Here is a 12,448-nt window from a genome sequence, read left to right on the forward strand (position 1 = left end):
AACAAAACTTCTATGTTTCCAGTCGGGTCTTTAAATATCAGGAAGGTTCCTGGCATTCCTAGTCCAATTTCAGCAGGTCCTAATTAACATAGCAAGCTTCATACCCTACATGGACATGCCAGTGCAACTGGCTCAGTGCTATATCAAATAGTTATAGGATTGTAGTTACCATATTAGTAACACACTGGATATTAGATTATAAAATAATTAATATGCTTTAAAAGATGGTTTCCAGGTGGAAATTAAAGGAAGCTGTGCTTTGGTGGCACCAAGGTCAGGTCTCTTTCTCCTGGGAAGACAAGATGGTAAGTATATGTTGGCTGAAATAGAGATAAGGAGACGAGAGGCTTAGTAGAGAACAAATCCAGACAGATAAGGGATTAAGACATTGTCTCAGAAGGTTGTTATCTGGAATGGTTGTAAAAACAAACATCAATGAGACAAGAAACATGGGAAAACAATATAACGGTTAGCTTATCAAGGAGGAGCCCATCATGGAAACTGCCCATTGGTGATTAGTTCACATTTGGAGCAAATTAGAACTGTGATGGGCAGGGAGGGAGCAATTGGCAACTCATCAGATTAAGGCAATTAAGACATTCTGCAAGGAAAAAGAGTGCGCTCATCAAACTTCCTGGTGGAATTGATGCTAGCTTCAGCCTAATCTGGTTTAATACATTGATCACTTCATGACAACAACCAAAAAGGTAACCCTGCTGCTGTCTTGTCCACCAGTCATAGTTCATATGTTCATTTTGTATATCTCACTTGAATATGTATAGTGATGATTAAAGTTACTATTTATTTACCTGTAAACTAATTAAGCACTTGATTCACAGATTCCCCAGAGGGCTAAAAAGGGTTAAAGTCTTACAAAAATGGCTGCAAGAAGGTAGATTCGGGGATCCAATGTAGGGCTGGGTGTTCGGACACTATCAGGGAGGAAGGGATGCCTGAACGGCAACCTCCCATGTTATTCTCCAACACCTTATTCAGAGGTGGCCGCTTCTGGCCAAAAAAAAATAATTTAGATTTATCTTTTGAGTCTCATTCTCTTGACTGCTAAATTGTGAGCAGATCAAGTGTGGCATACATTCCTTGCAGTGAACTTTCTAAATTGCTCTGAATCCCAATGTGTGTTGTAAAACTGCAATTTGCTATGATTAATGAGGTTCTCTCAGGTGGGCACCTCAGAGCTTCTTCACAGTGGCGGAGTTGAAGTGTGAGCATGATGAGATCAGGGCAGTAAATTGATCATTTCAAATTTTAACCTTGCTACTGCCCTAATTCTGCTGATGGAGGGAATTAAACTGCTGTCATACAGTTTGTTTTGCTGTAGGAATTAAGGTGGGAGGCTTACATCATGCCAAGACTCAGTACCTTCTGAGCTGTGGTGCAAGTATTCAAACAGTTGTTTACCTGGTATCATCACCTTCATCAGCAATCGGGGTGCATTTTGACCATGCTTTGCTCATTATAAAGGAATATGTGTTTTTCAGTATACATAAACAAATGAAATTGGTTAAAAAGATGAAGAGCTGTAGGGTTACTAACAGAGCATTAGAATTAAATTGTTACTTTATAATCAGGAAGACTAATTACATCAAAATTATATGTACTGCTCTTTCAACTGCCTGTTCTCCTAGGTAATTAAGGAGATGTGCAGAACATAACATTTCTTACTTTTGTGCACTGTGAATAAAAATGAAAAACTAATCTTAAGGAGAAAGCATTCATTTCAAAACAAAATATTATCTTGGGTGCCATCTTACCTGCGTCGGTTGACAATTCTGGCTCCATCTGGGCTTATGGCACCCAGTGCGGGATTCCGGCAAGTGCGGGGACTTCCGTTTGTTAGGTGTATGGGACTCACGCGGGAATATGCAGGGAAGTCCTGCAAAAAATATAATATAGTCAGCAAAATATTCAGGTATAATTGCAATGTAACACTGAAACACTGAGTACACTTTGTATTTGCATGCAGAAAATATAAATGATCTTCAGAACTAAGCCCTAACCTCTCCAGATTTAACATGCTAGGCACAACAGCATTTTCTGCATGTTACCTGTGTACTTTCACACATCTGAAAAATCATGTACGTTTCCTTGTTGTTTTGTAAACATCTCAGATTTTACTTTGCATTTAAAAGAAATATACATGGTTATATGCACAAACCCTAATCGATAATATATTAAGAGCCTACTGCTTGGAGCACATATTCTGCCTGCTAACCTTAGTATCAGTTGCCACACTTCTGTTCATACAATTCACTGTCACAGTCACATTGGTAATGGTTCAAAGTAAAACATTGTAAAGAAGTAGTACTGGCAGGAAGAAGCATTTGGGAAACTTTTTGTGATGAACGAGTACATAAGAAATAGGAGCAGGAGTAGGCCATCTGGCCCATCGAGCCATTTCCGCCATTCAATAAGATCATGGTTGATCTGGCTGTGGACTCAGCTCTACCTACTTGCCTTTTCCCCACAACCCTTAATTCCTCTCCTATGCAAAAATCTATCTAACTGTGTCTTAAATATATTTAATGAGGTAACCTCTACTGCATCCCTGAGCAGAGAATTCCATAGATTCACTACTCTCTGGGAAAAGCAGTTTCCCCTCATCTCCATCCTAAATCTATTTCCTTGAATCTTGATGCTACGTCCCCTAGTTCTAGTCTCACCTACCAGTGGAAACAACTTTCCTGCCTCTATCTTATCTATCCCTATCATAATTTATATGTTTCTGTAAGTTCCTCTCTCATTCTTCTGAATTCCAGTGAGTATAGTCCCAGGCGACTCAATTTCTCTTCATAGGTTAACCGCCTCACCTCTGGAATTAACCTGGTGAATCACCTCTGCACCTCCTCCAGAGCCAGTACATCTTTCCTCAAGTAAAGAGACCAGAACTGCATGTAGTACTCCAGGTGCAGCCTCACCAGTACCCTGTACAGTTGCAACATAACCTCCCTGCTCTTAAATTCAATCCCTCTAGCAATGAAGGCCAACATTCCAGTTGCCTTCTTGATAACCTGTTGCACCTGCAAACCAACCTTTTGCAATTCATGGACAAGTCCCTCTGCACAACAGAATGCTGCAATCTTTCACTATTTAAATAATAATCTGATCTTTTATTTTTCCTTCCAAAGTTGATGACCTTGCATTTACCAACATTGTACTCCATCTGCCAGACCCTTGCCCACTCACTTAACCCGTCTATATCTCTCTGCAGATTCTCCGCATCCTCTGTGCAATTTGCTTTTCCACTCAATTTAGTGTCATCAGCAAACTTAGATATGCTACATTCAGTCCCCTCTTTCAAATCGTTAATGTATATCGTGAACAGTTGCAGGCCCAGCACCGACCCCTGCAGCACTCCACTCTCCTCTGATTGCCAACCAGAGAAATACCCATTTATCCCAACTCTCTGCTTTCTATTGGTTAACCAATCCTCTATCCGTGCTAATACATTACCCCCAACTCCATGTATCCTTACTCTTATGGATAAGTCTTTTATGCGGCACCTATTAGCAATAGGCAGAGCATACCAGGCAAATTGAACCAAAAGATTGAAGAAAAAGTGAAGCAATTGATCAAAATAATTGTCAGCTTTTTTCTCAACTGTTAAAATTCCTGATGTCTAATACATTCCTTGAAATCACACCAAACAAAACCACCTCTACGTACAATATTTGAAAATCAAAGAACTGCAGATGGTGTGAATCTGAAACCAAACTAGAAAATGCTGGAAACACCTAGCAGGCGAGGCAGCAATTGCGGAAAGAGAAACAGAGTTAAGGCTTCAGGTCAAAGACTCTTAATCACTTCGGAGTTCTGATCCCCATATCCCGCTATTCCCTTAAGGACCAAAATTCTAGCGATATCAGTCTTAAATATACCCTGCTGAGCATTCACCACCCATGCCCCTGGGGCTGGAAATTCCAAGAATTACAGCCCACTTGGAGAAGAAATTTCTTGACCCAGTGTTTAATGGCTGATCCCTCAATTGGAGACTATGACTCCAAGGTCTAGACATTTTACTCGAGAGAAATAGCACCTTAGCATGCAACTTGTAAAGTTCTTAATGTTATGCATTTCAATAAGATCATGAAGTCTTGTAAAATCGATGAATGTTGACCGATTCTTCCTCATTGGACAAGTTCTCCTAATTTCTCCTCTACAGACAGGAATCAAGCTCATGAATCATTGTTGCACATCCATTAAGGCAAGTATATTCCCAAGGAAGATGACTAAAACTATACACAGTACTCCCTGAATAATCAAATTGCACCCAGACCTACTTTTACACTTCAACTCTGATTGAGTTAGGTTCATACACTATTTACCTTTGTATTACCTTGCTGTCCAATATGTTAACTTCAGTATTTGTGTACAAGAGCATATGAATTGCTTTGAATATTGAGTCTGGTTATTTATCATCTTGTTTAAAATATTCTCCTTTTCTATTCTTTGTTCCAAAATGCTGAACTCCACAGTCCCTGCATTATGGGACATCAGCCACATTCTTGCCCAGTCACCGAAATAGTCCACAATTCATAGGCTGGCTCATGCTGCTTTGTTACAGTTTACTTTCCCACCCAACTTTATAGTGTCAGCAAACTTGATTAAATATTACGCTCAGCGCCACCACCCCCGCCCCCCCCCCCCAATACACATTTTGACTAAAACGTTGCACCTCACCTTCAGGAAAAAGGGCAATTCATGTAATTCATGTGATGCTTTCATTACTTCAAGATCTCATAAACCTCTTTCCAGCTACTGAAGCACTTTAGAGGTGTAAAAAACTGTTGCAATGTGGGCCATTAACCACTGTGGCTGGCAATCATTGCCCACCATATATTAGACCTGCACTTATTCATTTAATTGCTGTGAGATTTTGTGTTGGAAGTTATTGCAAAGTGGGAATGGAAGTAGCACAGCATCGTCAACAGGACAAGCACGTCCTTAACTTAGTAGCGGTTAGTGCGACACTATTACAGCGCCAGCGATCGGGGTTTGATTCCCGTCGCTGCCTGTAAGGAGTTTGTACGTTCTCCCGTGTCTGCGTGGGTTTCCTCCGGGTGCTCCGGTTTCCTCCCACATTGCAAAGGTGTACGGGTAGGTTAATTGGGTTTAAAATGGGCATCGCGGACTCATTGGGCTGTTACCAGGCTGTAAATAAAATTTTTAAAAAAAGAACCTGGTTTCTGAATCAAGAAGTTTTAAGATTTTAAGATTTCTTTATTAGTCGCATGTACATCGAAACACACAGTGAAGTGCATCTTTTTGCGTAGAGTGTTCTGGGGGCAGCCCACAAGTGTCTCCATGCTTCCGGCGCCAACATAGCATGCCCACAACTTCCTAACCCGTACGTCTCTGGAATGTGGGAGGAAACCAGAGCACCCGGAGGAAACTCATGCAGACACGGGGAGAATGGAATTGAACCTGGGTCGCTGGCGCTGTAATAGTTATGCTAACTGCTACACTACCATTTTAATGGTGAATTCAATGTCAAATCAAGTATAGAAAGTGAAGTAGGTAGCAAGAAAAAAAATTGAATCAAGAGAGAAAAATGAGGCAGGAAGTTAAAATAATGCAGTTTATTTCTTTTTAAGAGTTTCCAATATGAAAGAATTAGAACTTCATATTTGTACGAGTTAATTTTCAGTACTCGGGGGTAGCTTGGCTTTCATCAAGATACATCATTTTGTTTAAAAAGAATAATTAGACTGAAACAGTTAAGTCCTAATTTTCTACTCCAATATTAGTTTATCTGCTATGCATGTACAAGAATTTAATACCATTCAATGCATTCCAATAATGGCATATCAAGTGAGATGCATTTGTGCAACTTTCATGACAGAGTAACTGCATCTGACCTTGCCTCAAGTTTCTGTATACTTTACACATAAATAGCATGGCATGGTCAGTAAATTCTGGCCCCCTTATTTTTCAATCAGCTGGAGAAACATCCCACTTTAAGTAAGTTCACTATGCATAATTTTCCTGGATGTACCTCCCACATTTAGTTCGTTCAACTGAAGCAATCAGTCTTTCTGATACCTTGGCATTTTTTCAAATCATTTTTAAAAGGCAATGAACAAATTTTGACACTTTTATTAAGGATAATGCTGACTTTGAGCTTTTCAGTTAAGGAACTGTTTGTAATGTGAAAGTGATTATTGACTTGATTTTCTCGTCAGAGGCAAAAGGATAATGATTGCCACTGACCCTGTAGGAACCTGCCCACAATCCCACCTTCATGCCTTTCTCCTCCCAGACAGCCAGGCCACGGTAAGAGAGCACAAAGAGAGCAACACTAGAGGAGAACCACTTGTTCCAGCTCAGATACTAACGCCACATAACTTCCCAGCTCGTACATGGACAGGCACCAAGAACCAATGAGCTGAACCTCAGGCAAGGGGGAAGGGCAGCACAGGTACCTACTTAACACAGGACGAACTTGCACACAAGTTCTATTACAGATGACTTAGATGAGGATTCCGTTGGGGTAGTTAAATGGAGAAGGTTGATGGATATGTACAATAAAATACTTGGTGCATTGATAGAACTGTCAGAAAGCCGGCATGCAATGTTAAGGATCATGGAGGAGTGCGACTCCAACCTGGAATGTGGCTTTGTGCAAAACTGGAGTCCATTGATCCCAGAATGGAAGGCTGAGGACAGCTCTACTTATGTACTTCTGTGCCAAACTGTAACATAGCTCCTGAAGCCACCCAACATCTGCCTGCTGCAGTGGTACATTAGAATTCCATCACATTATCTCAGACTGTTATCATTGCTGTGAATATCAGTATTCAAGGGGTCTCACAGGATATCAAAACAGTTGAGTAATCTATCCTAGGTTACCAGGAGCAGGTGACTAGGAGCAATGAGATACATCTCAGAAGTTTCAGCAGTGGCTTGATTAGCACAAATCTGCTGCTGCTTCTCAGAGTAACAGCATTTCTCATTTACTTCAGCCATTCTAACAGTGCCCTTGCTTTCAATGTCAGCCAATCAGCTCAGACTGCAGTCCAAATGCAGCCCATCACTGATCAAGTCATCCTCCAGGGCCATCTGCATGCTTCAGTACAAATCAACAGCTATACTCAGCAAGTGGCAAATGTCACCAGGATAGGACAGTACTTGAAAGACAATGATCAAATGACATTTGTATGCAAAATTGCATACTTTGATTTATAAATTAGGTTTGCAATATTTTATTTTGTAATGGCTTTTAGCGGAGCATTATTATCAAGTGGAGCCTGTGATGTTGTGAAATATTTGGTGAATGCAGAATTAGAGGCATGCTTTCCAATATTGTAGTTGGATGTGTTGTTCATGAACAGAACAGGTTGCCCTCTCCTTCTCACTGGATAACTAGGGCTTGGAAATATGCCCTCATGGTCAGGCTGCGCACTACACAACAGAGCACCACAAACATAAACAGCTACTCCCTTTAGTACTATGAAATTTCTCCGGAGTGCTCAAGGCAGTGGATGCATTGTTTGAGCACATGCAAGTTTTGCTCTTCCAATCTCTGTTTATAAAGTTCATGGTCACCTCGCCATTTCCTTGCAATGAACTCTTCAACCTGATCTCTAGCATGGGCCAATGAAATTTTGCTGTGCAGCGCTCACCACTCAAATCACCCATTGGGTCCACAAGGCCAAACTTCTTTGCTAGCCACACACTACTCGGGGCTTGCACAATGTATATGGTCCAGAATAAACCTTATCCATGAGAATAGTTAGCAAAGTATTAGGCAAATGGCAAAACCATACCTCCCCCCCCAGCTTTGTTGTTCTTGATATTCGGTAGCCTACCTACCAAGACTATTAAAAATGAATTAAGCAATTAAGGAACTGCAAGTTTTTAAAAAGGAAAATCACTGAAATAACTAAAGGCATTATTGCAGCCTTCCCCCCCCCCCCAGTATAAAAATACAGCTTATTTTATACATACATTTCTTTCTTACAGCCATAAAGTCACCAGGTCTGACCTGGGGTAGGATTTGTGGGCAGAACAAAAATGATGAATCTCAACAAGACTGTGTTCCCACTACTGAACTCCACATAGCCCCAACCTTGCTGACATGTAGAAACATAAATGCTTGCTTTTTTTTTTGCAGGACTGCCAATATTTATCATCAAAGGAGAATCATTTTCAGCTCTTTCAATAGAGTGTCACTGACTTTCCAAATTAAATTACAGAAGGTAATCTAAGAGATGATGAAAATATCTTCAGCTCCTGTCTGAAGGAGGCTGATGCACAAACACTTTGGGTATAGCTATCTTGATTCACACTGGTATCTGATCCTAGCACTAGTCCGATATTGTAGCTACAATCAGAACAAGTGGCAGATTCCCCCAGGGACTTCCTTTTCAAAGTAGAAAGGTCCAACATGGCATTTCTTGTTCAGGTTCAAGATGGAGAATTGCTCCTCTGCCACTTTGGACAGATTGTCCTCCGGCCAAAACCTTCTCCTCCCTCTTCTAACACGATGTCCATCTGTGCATACTTTCCCGCTCATTCTCCGAGTATTTTTGGGTTTTTTTGTTTTTTTCCCTATATCTACTGTCTTTTTGTATTATATCCATTACATGGTTTCAATTTATGTCCATGAAAGTTTTTCTGCATCTATCTCAACCCTTTGACATCAACACATCAAACAATACAACTTTAATATTCTGTTGTACTCTGAAGGTAATGCCTGCTCACTCTGTGAACATATAGTTGGTATTGAACTAACCAAAGCTCCATGCAAACATCAGCAGATTTAAATGACTCCAGGGAACACTAGAACAATCATTGAAATCAGTCAGCAAATAACCTCTCAGTAGTTTGCACCCCTTGAAATATGCCCTTCCTGCTGCTGATTATGAGGTTAAGAAATGGGCCTACTGAATCACTGAGCTTCAAAATATCATCAAATCAGCATTCTATTTTGGAGCTCCAAGGACACTTCAAACAATCAAAAAATTATCAACATCACACTTTGACTACTCTGTGTAATTCCACTGGAGATGGGCAATGTAATGTTAAGCCATAATGTTGAACATTTGAATCATGTAACATTTTGGAACTGATCTGGCAACCATAGCATCCAAAAAGCTGAATTTTGCTGCCAAAAACTTTAACAGGTTCATTCGCCTTCAGGAGAATGAGCAAAGTAGTCATCGTCAGTGCAGAGATTAAAATAAGGAGTATTTTCAGTTTTGGCCATGGCGCCTCAGGAAGAATTCGAAATGCAGAAAATTTTTGCCTGAAGCAATTCTGCTGAATAAGTTCAATTCACAAGGACAAGTTGCACTAATTTTGATTGAACTTAGAAAATTGTTAGTTGATGTAATTAAATTAATAACATTGATAGTAGTTTCAATAAGGAAGTTACAGAGGCTGAAAATGTTGTTCCATAACAGCTTCCAAACCCAGCCAGTAAATGCCAAAGGTACCAATTCACTTTCAGTTTGGCATGTGATAAGCACACATGCCACCCCAGCCCCACCCTCCCATAATGGGGAAGTGTTTGTTTGAAAAACTTAGCTGCAAAATGCCTGTGGGTAATAGATCCAATTGACATATTCAAAACTGAGGATGGGACTTTTTAAATAAGGAACAGGTATCAAGGGATAAAGGTGAAGCTGAGGAGCACATCAACTGTGATCAAATGGGACTGAAGACTGGATTCAATGAGATGAACAGACTTTTTCTGTTTCTCCATAATTTAGGACCTAGTGTGCTTTGTGTAAACTATCACCTAGAAATTGGAGTGTACTCCAAGTTCAGGTATAAGCCACATGCTATGCCACTGCTGAAGATGGCTTTAGAATCATGAGAAACTGGACATCTGCATGCTGAGTGGCAGATTGGCTTTGAGGCGGCTTACCAATTTTGCCACAGTGATTGTGGATGGGAAATGAAATTGTTGCCCTGGGCACAGGATGAAGACTGCAGGATAACCTAGAGATGCACAAAGGCTGAAGGCAAGTTGTAATGCTGCTCTGAAACATTTGTCCAGCCACCATATTCAGGCAAGTATAAAATTTGAAACAACCATTTTGAAAATGAGGTATTTAATTGCCAAAGCGATCTGAAAGAATGTTACCCAACCAACCTGCATAAATCACATGCCCAACAACAGGGAAGTCCCACTGGAACTGAGACCCCTCTGTACTATAATTGGCCCTCATATGTTTAAAAAAAACAGCATTGTATAATTCAGTTCTGGGCCCATGTATAATGGAAAAACTGAGACATCAACGTACACAAGTCATCTCTTTAAATGACCAACACACATTAGATCACACATACTGAAAACAGCTGGAAATGGGTGAAAGGCAAGTAGACCAACTCACTTGGGGCCCAGTATATCCAGACCATACAAAAATTCTTCATCAAGAAGCAGGACCTCACCAGAGTACAAACAATTGATACAACCAGAGCACAGGAAGCTGTAAGTAGACAGATGAAGGCACAGACAACCTGAAGATCAATCCTGGGTTAGGAAGGAAGGGTTGATGCATTTCTAAAATGGAAAGCAGGAGCTATGGACAACCAAGCAAGTTCACAGACAAGAAAAAACTTCTGTAGAAACCTCAACCTTTAGCAGAAGATGAATAATTAAAAAAAATACAGAGGAATGCCAAAGGAAAAGTAAAATGACCAAATTGGAAAGAAACAAAATCAGATCATCCAAACCATGAAGAGTTTGAGGATACACAAGTTGCTGGAATCGTAATCTTCATGGAATGAGTAGAAGTACAAGTTCTCCATGAAGTACAACTCACATGTGAGGAAAAGACTGAGAAACAAATCCTCACTGTCAACATCAAGTTAAAACTGAACCGAGCACAAAGTAACATCATTCCACTTGGGTGATTCCAAAAGATTTTCCGTGACATCAGTATGGAGGAAATAAAATTCCACAATTAAGAATGATTCAAATTAGAAGAATATATTAAAAGAAAGAAGTCAATTACATATTCCATGTCACATAAGCAGAAGGACGTGCTGTTCCACAGGGAGATATGGTGAGAACTACAGTAAACCACTAGATGGAGGAAGCAACACAGAGTTGAGTGGAACATGCCAATCAAGAAGTACCCTTTAATAAGCAAAAACTAATCAAAATGGGCCCAACATGTTTTGACAAAACAATTGGATGCTTTGAGGATTTTGAATATTACATCATTATTGATCTCCAAGTGAAACCAGTTATTCATCTGCCATATAAGGTACCAAATGAGTTGAAAAGGAACGTCAGGAGATGGAGCAGAAAGTCAAATCCAAGTAACTAAATTTGCCAAGGTCTTGAACCACATTACGATATACTTTTGCATCTACTGCCACAGAAGAAGCTTGAGATAAGCGATCTGAACATGAGGAGACACTAGTAGTAAATGTGACACTAACAAAGTGGAGTAAGATCAGAGAACAACTCATGCCTCATATATCCATAGTTTGTTTTGTTTAGATTTAAGACTCTACCTCAATCTGAATCACTTTCAATCTTTACGTTATATTTTATCATACAATACAAGAGGGCATGGCTTTAAGGTAATTGGTGGGAAGTTCAAGGGAGATATCAGAGGGAGGTTTTTCACCCAGAGAGTGGTTGGTGCATGGAATGCGCTGCCTGGGATGGTGGTGGAGGCTGATATGTTGGTCAAGTTCAAGAGATTGTTAGATAAGCATATGGAGGAATTTAAAATAGGGGGATATGTACGAGTAAGGGGTTAGTTAGTCTTAGGCGTGGTTTAAAGGTTGGCACAACATGGTGGGCCAAAGGGCCTGTATTGTGCTGTATTGCTCTATGGTATACTACAGTCAATCCTCCCCAAGTAGCCCTTAACTACCATATAATTAATTAACACTTGCTTGTGGTATTCTGCCAGATCTTCTCTCTTCCTGGTTTCTCAGCAGATTGATCTAGAAAACTTGAAACTTAGCTAAAGTTATTGATCAAATTGATACCACAAAATTATGCATCATCAAGACTCAAACAGGCCATAAGTCAAGAGAGAATTGAATCCATCTCCAAACTACACCAAAACTGATAAAACAAATCATGAGCAGCAACACTAGCAGCACAAGAGTAACTTTTGCAAAAGGATGAGTAACAGTATCACAATCTCATGACAGGGAGGAATGATGACATCCTGCCATATATGCAATACTGAAAATGATGCTTTAAGAAGCATGACAAAGTAATGAGAGAGTTCCAGTTAACTTTTAGCAGATTATCCAAGTTAAAAGTTTAATGAAAATAAATAAGGGATGTTATATTATTGCAAGAATGACTATGGATCTATATTGCTGGAGGCACAATGTATTGCATCATTCACGACTGCACTGTATTGTGTGTAGAAATCATTATTCTCCCTCAACAGCACATGGCCTGTAGTCTGAAGATAAACATGATGTAAAGCACAGATACGAGTCTCAA

At 40.1% G+C, this 12,448-nt stretch overlaps 1 protein-coding gene across 19 annotated transcripts in view; it reads right to left on the reverse strand.

Annotated features, from left to right (window-relative positions):
• Positions 1 to 12,448, reverse strand: part of LOC127578488 (dedicator of cytokinesis protein 4-like) — a 719,988-nt gene that overhangs the window by 434,760 nt on the left and 272,780 nt on the right. For all 19 annotated transcript variants that reach the window (XM_052030584.1, XM_052030581.1, XM_052030587.1 and 16 more), the window contains one exon: positions 1,773 to 1,894. In XM_052030584.1, the coding sequence (XP_051886544.1) occupies positions 1,773 to 1,894 (122 nt within the window). The remainder of the gene's footprint in view (positions 1 to 1,772; positions 1,895 to 12,448) is intronic.

This window comes from Pristis pectinata, chromosome 15, assembly GCF_009764475.1.
Source record: "Pristis pectinata isolate sPriPec2 chromosome 15, sPriPec2.1.pri, whole genome shotgun sequence".
In the NCBI taxonomy this organism is placed as follows: Eukaryota; Metazoa; Chordata; class Chondrichthyes; order Rhinopristiformes; family Pristidae; genus Pristis; species Pristis pectinata.